The sequence below is a fragment of the Garra rufa genome, chromosome 4, assembly GCF_049309525.1.
Source record: "Garra rufa chromosome 4, GarRuf1.0, whole genome shotgun sequence".
In the NCBI taxonomy this organism is placed as follows: domain Eukaryota; kingdom Metazoa; phylum Chordata; class Actinopteri; order Cypriniformes; family Cyprinidae; genus Garra; species Garra rufa.
The window spans coordinates 21,697,428-21,710,885 of record NC_133364.1 but is presented as its reverse complement, the minus strand read 5'-3'; the positions used below and the strand labels follow the sequence as shown (position 1 = coordinate 21,710,885).

The 13,458-nt window shown below is 33.9% G+C and overlaps 1 protein-coding gene across 1 annotated transcript; it reads left to right on the top strand.

The window, feature by feature from the left end:
- Positions 1 to 331: 331 nt before the first annotated feature.
- Positions 332 to 11,056, top strand: stk38l (serine/threonine kinase 38 like). Its single transcript, XM_073838160.1, has 14 exons — positions 332 to 527; positions 3,388 to 3,527; positions 3,648 to 3,699; positions 3,952 to 4,074; positions 5,696 to 5,779; positions 5,891 to 6,014; positions 6,202 to 6,356; positions 6,506 to 6,608; positions 7,913 to 7,974; positions 8,494 to 8,611; positions 8,737 to 8,860; positions 9,417 to 9,512; positions 9,720 to 9,811; positions 10,142 to 11,056. Exons 2-14 carry the CDS (start codon positions 3,400 to 3,402, stop codon positions 10,267 to 10,269), a joined length of 1,389 nt encoding a protein of 462 aa, XP_073694261.1. The 5' UTR covers positions 332 to 527; positions 3,388 to 3,399; the 3' UTR covers positions 10,270 to 11,056.
- Positions 11,057 to 13,458: the final 2,402 nt, after the last annotated feature.

The window sequence follows — 13,458 nt, the reverse complement described above, 5'->3', positions numbered from 1 at the left end:
AATATTTCACAATATCACAGTTTTATGAAACAAAATTCATAAAATTGGTACTCAATTATTAAGTTCTAATTAATTTTTGCTGTTTAATATACTGTAGAAACCATGACTTTTTAAAGATAGGATAATAATAACATTATTTATATTCTGGGGTCAAATATATATAAGTTCAACCGTTTTGCTCAGTCTGAAGGGGTTACTATATGGGCTATTTTGTCCATGTATATCATAATCCATTATTCTACTGTAGTATTATTCTTTCTTGCCAGCTTTTATTTTGGAAAAGTGTGACGGGCTGTGAGGGACTCTTGCTTTGTCAGAGTGAGCTCATGTAGGGAGGTGGGTCAGATTCAGCGCAGCTCCGCCGCAGCGCTCAACAAACATCAGCCTAAATAGAGAATAAGCATGAGCGATCACTGAGCCACTCCGACCTGCCTGCTCAACTGACGGCCATTCACGTGGCTTCATTTCATCCTTATTTTGATCCCCAGCTGTCCGGCAAACTGTCTAATCTGGAGGAGGACGGGGAGGTAAGAATTTAGAAATATGATGGTGGAAATGAATCACAGTGCTGCTATTGTAAATCATCAGCTTTATGCAGGCTCATCACGCTCATAATAAATGATAAAGAAGCAGATGTATGACGACTAAACAAACAATCGCAGTGCTGGTTTGTTATATCATCTATTTATCCATCACGACGTTGTGGGTTTTTGATAAACGAGGGTTATTTGAATATGACCATCTCGCTGTGGTCTGTGTGGGGTGTCCATCTGTTTTTATAAACCTGTCAAACTGCATGTCACGTCCGCAAGGTCACGCACACAGACGCGAGGCCGACGCTCTTAAATCAAGTTTGCGTTTTCCAACGTTCATCTGAACATCGCCGGCTCCTGCACGAGCAGGTGCAGGAGCCCTCTCAGACCCGAGTGGGTACATTTAACAAACAAACAAACAATGCTTAGACGTTAAAAGAAATAAGACGTGAGCACACCGTTACACTGAATCGCGCGGTTGCGATTGGACTTTTTAAGGCACAAAACCGCAAGTATTTGATATTCAGAACAACAACAAACTTGCTTTCGTGATATTGTTTGAAAACAGTTCCATAAACAAGAAATTAATAGCGAATAACTTACTTTTAAGGCAAACATTCGACGATTAGTTGGTATAATTCGTCTCTCCCAAGGAAAATAGTTAAAAAGAAGCCAAACCGTCAAGTTTTGCTTGTCTGCAATTATCAATGTACAGATTGAAAACCCGGCCTGGAGCAGGGTGTATGCAATATAATTGGAACGGAGCGACTGAATAGATTTCTCCATATGACTCAAAGCATTCTGAAATCGCTCATTTTAAATTCCATACCGGGTTTTTCCATTTTCTCGCAAATTAGAGAAATTCAATTCTGTCAATAATGAACGAAATAACTGATCACTTTTTAAATTTACTACAGTGTTGTTAGTTTAAGCTAATATGTTGAAACCGTTTTTTATATTTTATAATTATTATATTTTTAGGTTTTTAGTTGTTACTCTTTAGTTAAAGTTTAGACAATTTTGTTGTGCTTTTGTCTTTCCGTCTTTGTTTTAGTTGGTTCATCAAAAGTGAAAAATGTTGCCTTTGTAACTAGCTAAAATATATATATATATTTTATTTTATTTTATTTCTTATACTTATATTCAGTTCATGTTTATTTATTTCAAGTAACAAAAACTATTTTTTATGGTTTTAGTTAATATTTTACCTATTTATAATTTTAACCTGTAATCAGAATCAGAATCAGAATGAGCTTTATTGCCAGGTATGTTTACACATACTAGGAATTTGTTTTAGTGACAGCAGCTCCACAGTACTATAGAGTGACAGTGACAAGACAAGACATAGATTATAAAAAAGATATACAACAATATACAAGTACACAAGGCAAAGTGCAAAATAGCAAAAACACAATATAATAATATACAAAAAATAAATATGTTATTATATTATTGATGAATAAGTTTGCTATATTTTTATTGTTGTTGGTCACTGTGATGGTGCTGTAATGATGATTATTAATAATAATTACATTATTTATTTAAAAAAATATTTAATATATAATTTACGATAACTGAAGATCAATACATTTTTATGGTTTTAGTTAACCAGTTTCTATTTTAACCTGTAATAATTTACTAAAATTAATGTGATAAAGTAATAATATTTAAAAAATAAGTTATATAATTATGATGAATCATTTTGCTATATTTCTATTGTTGTTGGTCAATGTGATGGTGCTGTTATGATTATTATTAATAATAATTACATGAATATTATCTGAAAATAAATATCATTTACGATAACTGATGATTAATCGATTTTTATGTTTTTAGTTAATATTTTAAACTAATTTTAATCAGTAATAAATTTACTAAAAATTAAATTGATAAAATAATATTTAAACATAAATCTCAAAATTATGATGAACCATTTTGCTATTTTAATTGTTTTTGGTCATTGTATTGATGCTGTTTGGATGATTATTATAAACTGTTACATTAATATTATCTATATATATATATATATATATATATATTTTTTACGATAACTGATGATCAATACATTTTTATGGTTTTAGTTAATATTTTAGCCTGTAATAATTGACTAAAAATTAAATTGATAAAATTAAAAAATAAATCTCAAAAAATTTAATTGAATCGTTTTTCTATATTTTTATTTTTGTTGGTCACTGTGGTGGTGCTGTTATGACGATTATTAATACTATTACATTGATTTGTAGCTAAAAAAATATATAATTTACAAAAAATTATGATTTATAATTTTCTATGGTTTAGTTAATATTTTAACCCATTTATAATTTTATGAATAATAAATAGGTGAATAAATAATTGTATTTAAAAATAAGTCTTATAATTATGATGAATCTTTTTGCTATATTTTTATTGTTGTAATGGTGCTGTTATGATGATTATTAATAATAATTACACTAATATTATCTAACAAATATATTTTATGATAAATTAGCACATTTTTATGGTTTGAGTTAATATTTTAACCTATTTATAATTTTAATCTGTACCAATTTACTAAAAATTAAATTGATAAAATAATAATATTTAAAAATAAATAATTTTGCTATATTTTTATTGTTGTTGGTCACTGTGATGATGATGATTATAATTAATAATTACATTAATATTGTCTTAAAAATAATATAATTTATGATAAATGGTGATTAATCAATTATACAACAATTGTTATTATTATTAATTCTTCATAAACATGTTGACATACTGTACATGTGGTTGGTTTGTTAGTAGGCCTCTTTGGTAAAGGTGCATTCATTTGTATTCAAAGAGCTCTGCTTTGCAAATGATTTTCCTGTTCTAGACTAGCGTGGCCATGACGGGAGGCATGGCAGCGCCACTCCCGATGAGCAATCATACACGTGAAAGAGTCACGGTGGCCAAACTCACGCTGGAGCACTTCTACAGCACCCTGCTCACCCAGCACGAGGAGCGGGAGATGAGGTAACCACAAAAACGCTACAACCCACTACACCTGTATCACTCCACATATCATTTCAGTCGAGTAGTATTTGATTAGAATAAAGCTAATTTGTTGTGGCTGCTCATTTCCCTCTCCTCCAGGCAGAAGAAGCTGGAAAAGGTGATGGATGAGGAGGGTTTACCTGATGAAGAGGTGAGATGCCCTCAGGGAAGATATAGAGTGACCTCAGAGACAGAGTTATATTCTAAACGACTGCCTGAGTTAATAATCACAGTAGTGTCAACAAAAAACCTGTTTTGCTTATCTGCGAAGTAGTTTGAATAGGACTCAGACTGTGTGCTTAGTGTGCCATGAGTATGCCAGTGATGTTTAATGTGTGAACAAAAGAGTATTGTTGCATTTGATTTAAAATGTTTTACTGAGTAGTTTGTATTTTTGTTGTAGAAGAGTATGAGGCGCTCTCTGCACGCTCGTAAGGAGACCGAGTTTCTGCGGCTCAAGAGGACCCGGCTTGGTCTCGATGACTTTGAGTCCCTCAAAGTGATCGGGAGAGGAGCATTTGGAGAGGTGTGTCTGTAGATGTCTACTGTTTAACTAACTGAAGTGAAAGCTCATTAATGATGTTTATATGAAATGCTCTTTGTTAGCAAACCACACTTCCTCACAGAGACTCGTCTCACAATTGATTGCAATGGAGTTTGGCATTAACAACACAATACTATAAGAAACACAGATCAGTTTTATACTGATTTGTTATTATTCAATGAACTATGAGGATGTTTATAATCTTTATCTATATGTTTGTAATTGCTTTATTTATTCAATTTATATTTCAATTTTTTTATTTTCAGTTTTATTTTTGATTTGTTATTTTAGTACTTCAGTTAGTTTCTAAGGCGAAATTTATTCGATGTAATATATATTCATTTTATTTTAGCTTTATTTTAATTAACTTTTTTTTTCCAAGTTTTAGTTAGCAATAAAAAACATTGGTTTGTACTTATTATGCTCAATAATTATTTGCTTTTTTTTAGAATTTGAAACAGCCATTGTGTATTTGTAACAATGTTATTTTATATTTTGAATTATATTTTATGTATATATTTTATGTTATCATTTTAATTTTGTATAAATTTTTGATTATTTAATTTAATTTTTTTTTTTTAGTTAGGCAGCTGTCGGGGATTTGAAATAGCTATTGTGTATTATTTGAATTATTTTTTTATTTTTATTATTTAAATTTATATTATATATATATATATTCCTCATTTAATTTTTCCATGTATTATTTTTTTTTTTTTAGTTATTATTTTTGTTTTGTTTTAGTTAACAGTAGAACACTAGTTAGTTCTCATCCTGATCGATAATTCTTTGCCTTTTTTAGTTTTAAAATGTATATTAATTTTTTTTTACTGTTGGTTCAAAATTATATTTTTTTCATGTAATTATTTTATTTTAGGGATTTAAAACAGCTATTGTGTATTTGTAACAATGTTATTTTTGTTTTATTTATGTGCTGCATATATGTATGTGTGTAGTATGTATATATTTTTGTTATAATTTTAATTATTTTATTTTTGTTTTAAGAAATATTTAATTTGTTTTAATTTTGCTTTTAGTAATTTTAGTACTTGAGCTTAAACTTATTTCAGTTCATTTCTAAGGCAAAATTTAATTTTTCACTTTAATTTTTTTTTATTTTTCACTTTTTTATTTTTATGTTTAGTTTTAGTTGGCAATAAAAACACTAGTTTGTATTCATCCTGATTGATAATTTATTGCTTTTTTAAGTTAGACAGCTGTCTGGAATTTGAAACAGCAACAGCCATTGTGTATTTGTAACAATATTATTTTTGGATTATTTATAAACTCTTTATTTATTTATACATTTTCAGGCATATATATATATATATATATTAGCATTAATTTTTATTTTAGTACTTCAGCTTAAATTTATTTCAGTTAATTTCCAAGGCAAAATTAAATTTTTCCATTTATTTTAATAATTTATTTAATTTATTTAGTTTTAGTTAGCAATAAAAACACTGGTACTTATCTAGTTTGAACATTCTTAGCTTTTTTGGAGGAATAGGAAAGATTTTGATGCCATCGTGAAGAAAAGTGAACTCACATTTCATTGAGAACTTCATCCAGTTCTTCAAAAATCTTAATTTTGTCCTGTTTTCAGGTTCGCCTGGTACAGAAAAAGGACACAGGTCACATTTATGCCATGAAGATCCTCAGGAAAGCAGACATGTTAGAGAAAGAACAAGTATGCACTCCGTTCAATTCTATTTAATTCAGTCATCTCAGAAGTTCACCTGTCTGTCATACCAATCCACTGATAATATCTCTCCTCACCTGTGTTCCTCCCCTGGGGCAGGTGGCTCATATCCGGGCCGAGAGAGATATCCTGGTGGAGGCTGATGGCGCCTGGGTAGTAAAGATGTTCTACAGCTTTCAAGATAAACGCAATCTGTATCTCATCATGGAGTTTCTGCCTGGAGGTGAAGACAGATGTACAAAATGTCACATGTTTTTTTGACTGATGTAGCAGTTAGGGATTTAAGAACTGGAAAAGGCAGTCTGCTCATAGCAGCGCTATGGAAAGTCCTATTTTTAGAGCAGCTGCCCAGAGGCCGTAACTCTTCTGTGTGTGTGTGTGTGTGTGTGTGTGTGTGTGTGTGTGTTCAGGAGATATGATGACTCTGCTGATGAAGAAAGACACCCTGTCGGAAGAAGCTACGCAGTTCTATATCGCAGAGACGGTCCTGGCCATTGACTCCATTCACCAGCTAGGCTTCATTCACAGAGACATCAAACCTGACAACTTGCTGCTCGACTCACGGGTGGGATTTCACCTTTATCTCTTTTATTTATTCACGTGCAAACAATATAACATGGTCACTGTGTTCAAAAGAGATGAATGGGTTTGTAGAAAGCTATTGTACTCAATGAAACTGAACACCTCATAACAGACTGTCTTTGTGATTTGTAGGGCCATGTCAAACTGTCTGACTTTGGCCTCTGCACAGGCTTGAAGAAGGCCCATCGGACTGAATTTTACAGAAACCTCACGCACAACCCCCCAAGTGACTTCTGTGAGTAACTCACATACACAGATTACACAGAGAAACAATACAAATGTGACCCTGACCACAAAACCAGTCTTAAGTAGCACGGGTATATTTGTAGCAATAGCCAACAATACATTGTATTTGGCTTTTAAGCAAAGAATAATAGGATATTAAGTAAAGATCATGTTCCATGAAGATATTTAGTAAATTTCCCACTCTCAGATTTCAGATTTTCAAATAGTTGTATCTCAGCCTAATATTGTCATTTGATAACAAACCATACATCAATAGAAAGCTTATTTATTCAGCTTATTTAAATGTGTATATAAATAATAATAATAATAATAATAATAATAATAAAGTCATATCATAAGACATCAGTTTTCCTGGACAATTACTGGCGAGGAGGCTGAGACCCACTAGAGACCATCAATAAACAAATTTGGCCTCAAGATGATTTAAAATAATATAAAATAACTGAAAATCAAGACAGATTTCCTTTTAGTTCCATTTTTGAAGAACAGGGATTCCCATGGATATTTGAGGAAATCTTGTGTTAAAAGTGAGATTTGTAGACCTGGGAAAGTCATAGAAATAAAAAAATCTTATAACTCCATGGGTATTTTTTTTTATAAATATAGACTTTTCTAGTTATGCTAAGACTAAAATATTTTACTAGGTAGAAATTGTGTAAATGTTACTTTTTAAAAGTTGAAACTAGAAAAGTCAAAAAGGATTAGCAAAAATACTGTAACATCCTAAGTGCAAAACGTCTTGTTCCAAACTTATGCAGCTTTTTTACAATTTTACATCAGTATTCAAAACATTTAAGAAAAGTAGGAGAAGCCACTGAATATAATAATGTTCATATATAATAACTTACTTGCGCCTCAGAGTATGCAAACGAAACACAATAAATGTGGTCATTGTTTTCGGAGTGTGGATGCCTGCTGTTTGGGAACGCAGTTGTGTAACAGTTCTGGGAGGCAATTATACAGAAATACTTTTGCTCAGGCATTAAGGAAAAACCATAACAACATTTCAGATGCTGTGCAACAAGATTGGTCCACTGGTTAGTCAGGTTATGCCGTCCCATAGCACAAAGTCACATGACTTCTCACATGACTCACACCTCAAGTGAGTGTTAATTTTTATGCGATACTTTAAAATGTGCAGAAAACCAGGCTGATGGGAATGTAGCTTGTGGCACCATCTACTATACTTTAAGTGGACCTGTAGGCAAAAGTTAAATAATAAGAAGAAAAACTGTAGGACTCTAATTAACCACACAAAATGAACCATATTTGCTCTGTCTTCCCCTCTTTTAGCTTTCCAAAACATGAATTCAAAGCGGAAAGCAGAAACATGGAAGAAAAACCGAAGACAGCTGGTAGGAGATTGTTTCTTTCTACCTGATCTCAAGACGAAAACGTACCTGTGGGAACTTTTTTTCAAGATGCGAAAGTGAGTCACGATGAAAGAGCTGAAAGATGAGAGATTGGAAAAAACAAGCTAAACGGCATGCTTGCGATCGCGTTTTTATGTCACGTTCACTTTTTATTCATACTACCGGATAGGTTTAGGTGTAGTGGAGATGGTACGTTATTTTAAAACGTCACGGAGCATTAGAGTTATACGCCACTGAATGGACATTTCAAGTCAAAACCAACGTCACATAAAACGTACCCTATATATTCATCTGTTCCGGGACAAAAACTAACACTCTTTTAGCGCCACTCAGTGGATATTTCACATCGAATATGTCACAAAACGTACATGGTGGTATATAATTTGCGTCTTGCGAAAAAGTTTCCACAGGTGCATTTTCGTCATGAGATCAGGTTGGTTTGTTTGTTACAGAACAGAAATTTCCTGGTAGTGTCAGTGATTCTATTCCTTTCAAATACAGGCGTATTCAACCGTCGGCACGCCAGACTATATCGCCCCTGAGGTCTTCATGCAGACAGGCTACAACAAGCTTTGTGACTGGTGGTCTCTTGGAGTGATAATGTACGAGATGTTAATAGGTTAGTAATTTCAGCTACTAAAAGTAAACGGGTCATACCAGGTCAGTCCTTTCTTTCTGTAAAAGCCTTTTACTGTAGCCATTTCCTGTGCTAAAACAGGTGTTTGTTTTGTTTTCCTGTTCCAGGCTACCCACCCTTCTGTTCCGAGACGCCACAGGAAACCTACAGGAAGGTCATGAACTGGCGAGAAACGCTAACTTTCCCCCCTGAAGTACCCATTTCAGAGAGAGCCAAGGACTTGATTCTTAGGTCAGAGATATTTCCATATACAGTATGTAACACAAACCAAAAACGACAAAAACAGTCGTAAGTAGCACGGGTATAGCCAACAATACATTGTTTGGGGCACAATTATCGATCTTTCTTTTATACCAAAAATTATTAGGATATTAAGTAAAGATCATGTTCCATGAAGATATTTTGTAAATTTCCTACCATAAATATGTAAAAACTTAAGTTTTGATTAGTAATATGCATTGATAAGAACTTAATTTGGACAACTTTAAAGGTGATTTTCTCAATATTTAGGTTTTTTTTTGCACCCTCAGATTCCAGATTTTCAAACAGTTGTATTTCAGCCAAATATTGTCCTATCCTAACAAACCATACATCTGGTTTTATGGTCCAGGGTCACATATCAGAAAGGAGTTGAATTACAATTCGAAAACAAAGCACCACTGGGCTTCTGAGGTTAAAGTGATTGTTTCCCTCAAGTAAAGAGTGCCACCGCTTTCAAAAACTAGCTTTTCATTAGGTGAGGTTATTTGAAATTTGATCTGAGCGAACTGTTTGACTATGTTTTAAGGTATTGCACAGATGCAGAAAACAGGATTGGATCAGGAAGTGTGGATGAAATCAAATCTCACGCTTTCTTTGAGTCCGTGGACTGGGAGCATATCAGGTACTTCTGCGCACACACACATACTGTTCCTTGCGTCATCACAGCATCTTCCAGAACTGCAAAATCACTGTTGATAAATGGGACAAATAAAATATTTATTTCGGCAACGTTAATATAAATCAAGCCTTTTGTGTGCAATGTGCATGATCATAGAGAACCACTGTTTGAAGTTAATAACTGAAATTGAACTGTTTAACCTTTTCACAGAGAAAGACCTGCTGCTATTTCCATTGACATTAAGAGCATCGATGATACGTCCAACTTTGATGACTTTCCAGAGTCAGACATCCTACAGCCAGGTAGCGTAAAAGGTTTTTGATAATCAGTTAAAACATAGACGTACTGTACATACAAATACACACACAGACAGAAATTATTTGAATTGGGATAGTTCACCCAAAAATTTAAATACTGTCTTAAGTACTTAATTATTCACCCGCAAGTTGTTCGAAACTGGTTTGACCTTCATTCATCTTTGGAACACAAATTAAGATATTTTTGATGAAATCCAAGAGCTTTCTGACCCTGCACAGACAGCAAAGCAACTATCACATTCAAGGCCCAAAAAAGGAGACATCAAGCTACAAGAATATTACATAATATATATTTCTCTTTACCTCTCATTTCAGTGACAAATGTAACAGAACCAGACTTCAAGTCAAAGGACTGGGTTTTCCTCAACTACACCTACAAACGCTTTGAGGGATTGACACAGCGTGGCACCATCCCCACTTACATGAAGGCAGGCAAGGCGTAAAACTGGCACTGATGCTCTGGAAGAGAAGGATCAGAATGTAAATGACAATTCAAATGCAGATTTCTGCAGATGAAAAGCTTATGCACTGCCGCTTTGAGCTACACAGTAGACCTGTTCTCAGAGGAGTCCCTGGCGACAATAAAGGAAAATGGAAAAAAAATAAAAAGCATAATTATATGGCCAAACATACGGAGAGACTCTCTTGTCCTGCTGCTCAGCTAAAAGGAGACACAAATAGTGTCTAAACGCTCTTCAACACTGGATCAAACAGGGTCACAGATAAAAAAAAAAAAGGGAAGCAGATACATCACTGAAGCCTTATGTTCAGAAAACCTTTTAGGTGACTAAACTGCAATAAAGTTGATTTCTCTCAGTCACTTTTAAGCTTCTTTCCCCCAGGAAGTGGAGAATCTGTACAAACCCAAAATGAAACATATACACTGTTAGACACACTGTATGATATAGTTAACTACCTGATGCTGAATATTTCCCACAAGTGTATTTTGTGTTTTTGTGCAGTTGTTTTAATGTATGATTGCAACCTACCTAGAAGAAACTTGAAGAAGAGGGGTTTCTGTTCTGTTTATGTCGGTGCCAGTGAGCAGCCAGCCCTCCTCTACCTTGTTCCTGTGCATTTCATCCACACGAAGTGATGTAGTTGATTCATTTTTGTTTGATTGTGTGCGTTGTTCACCTATGCAACCATTTTTGTAGTTCTGTTGTAATACGTGTGAGATGTAGCTTCAATCAGTGGTTTTAAAGGGATGATAAATAATGCTAAAACCTGCTCTTCTTTATGAAATTAAGTCTTACAGGGTTTAAAAGGATGAAAATAATCAGCTAAATTGCGTAAGAAATAACGTAAGATGATCAAAGCTTTAACCAAATAACAACTACTTAATGGTGGTAAACGCCGGTGATTGGAGAACACAAATTGGTAAGTTGTATACGGAGTATGAGACATTAAAGTCATCCAAATTTACAAGCTGTCTTAGTTGTTGAGGATATTTAGTGACTGATACCTGCTGTTGTGCATGACTATAAAGTACTGACCGGATAGAAAGGGTAAAAAGAGAGCAAATGCTGTAGCATATGTGTAAAAGATTGGTGCTGGGGGTTTTTACTTAATATATTCTCTTTTGTTGCTTTGTTATCTGTTTACTTGGTGTAAAAATGTAAAAGCAAGAATAAATGTTAAAAACATGGGAGTTTTCACAGATTTAATTGGCTGAGCATGGACCTAGTTTGTAAAAATGAATCGAGACTCAAGCACCCGCTCTAGTGGTGATTTCTCTAACTACAATTTATCATTAGACCTACAGTCGTGGCCAAAAGTTTTGAGAATGACACAAATATTAGTTTTCACAAAGTTTGCTGCTCAACTGCTTTTAGATCTTTGTTTCAGTTGTTTCTGTGATGTACTGAAATATAATTACAAGCCGTTCATACGTTTCAAAGGCTTTTATCGACAATTACATGACATTTATGCAAAGAGTCAGTATTTGCAGTGTTGGCCCTTCTTTTTCAGGACCTCTGCAATTCGACTGGGCATGCTCTCAATCAACTTCTGGGCCAAATCCTGACTGATAGCAACCCATTTTGGAGTTTGTCAGAATTAGTGGGTTTTTGTTTGTCCACCCGCCTCTTGAAGATTGACCACAAGTTCTCAATGGGATTAAGATCTGGGGATCTTGGGCCATGGACCCAAAATTTCAACGTTTTGTTCCCCGAGCCACTTAGTTATCACTTTTGACTTATGGCACGGTGCTCCATTGTGCTGGAAAATGCATTGTTCTTCACCAAACTGTTGTTGGATTGTTGGAAGAAGTTGCTGTTGGAGGGTGTTTTGGTACCATTCTTTATTCATGGCTGTGTTTTTGGGCAAAATTGTGAGTGAGCCCACTCCTTTGGATGATAAGCAACCCCACACATGAATGGTCTCAGCATGCTTTACTGTTGGCATGACTCAGGACTGATGGTAGCGCTCACCTTTTCTTCTCCAGACAAGCCTTTTTTCAGATGCCCCAAACAAACGGAAAGAGGTTTCATCTGAGAATATGACTTTGCCCCAGTCCTCAGCAGTCCATTCGCCATACTTTTTGCAGAAGATCAATCTGTCCCTGATGGGTTTTTTTTGGAGAGAAGTGGCTTCTTTGCTGCCCTTCTTGACACCAGGCCATCTTCCAAAAGTCTTGGCCTCACTGTGCGTGCAGATGCGCTCACACCTGCCTGCTGCCATTCCTGAGCAAGCTCTGCACTGGTGGCACTCCGATCCCGCAGCTGAATCCTCTTTAGGAGACGATCCTGGCGCTTGCTGGACTTTCTTGGACGCCCTGAAGCCTTCTTAACAATACAGTGGAAAGTTTTTTTCGGGATTAAGTTAATTTTTTATGGCAAATAAGGACTATGCAGTTCATCTGATCACTCTTCATAACATTCTGGAGTTTATGCAAATTGCTATTATAAAAACTTAAGCAGCAACTTTTTCAATTTCCAATATTTATGTAATTCTCAAAACTTTTGGCCACGACTGTAGTATTGATAAGGACAGCAAATTTAAGAGTATGAGAAAAGTTTTCAATAGTTTACTTAATGACACTTCTAAAACTAAAACATCAAGCTAATTGAAAACGTTTAATGATATACACTGCTGTTCAAAAGTTTGGGATCAGCAAGACTTGTCATGTTTTTTATGCTCATCATTTTTGATCAAAAATACAGGAGAAAAAAAGGTAATATTGTGAAATGTTATTACAATATATAATAATGGTTTCTATTTTAATATACTGTAAAATATATTTTATTCCTGTGACGAAAAGCTGAATTTTCAGCATCATTACTCCAGTCTTAAGTGTCACATGATCCTTCAGAAATCATTCTAATATGCCTATTTATTATCATAAAATAAATATTTTTGCAACCTGTTGAAATATTTTTGGAACCTGTGATAGAATCTCAGGATGTTTTGATGAATAAAAAGTTAAAAAGAACAGCATTTATTACAAATATAAATCTTAAATCTAAACAGTATGTCTTTTCTATCACTTTTTATCAATTTAACACATCCTTACAAAATAAAAGTATTATTTTATTTAAAAAAAAGAAAGAATAAAAATGTACTGACCCCAAACTTTTGAACAGCAGTGTATATTGTTAGAAAATATTTCTATTTTAAATAAATGCTGTTCT

Excerpts from the sequence above, each read along its gene's own strand:
- stk38l (XM_073838160.1), top strand. The coding sequence starts at position 3,400 with ATGACGGGAGGCATGGCAGCGCCACTCCCGATGAGCAATCATACACGT. Across the intron at positions 6,609-7,912 it reads CAACCCCCCAAGTGACTTCT|CTTTCCAAAACATGAATTCA; the intron begins GTGAGTAACTCA and ends CCCCTCTTTTAG. Across the intron at positions 9,513-9,719 it reads GTGGACTGGGAGCATATCAG|AGAAAGACCTGCTGCTATTT; the intron begins GTACTTCTGCGC and ends ACCTTTTCACAG.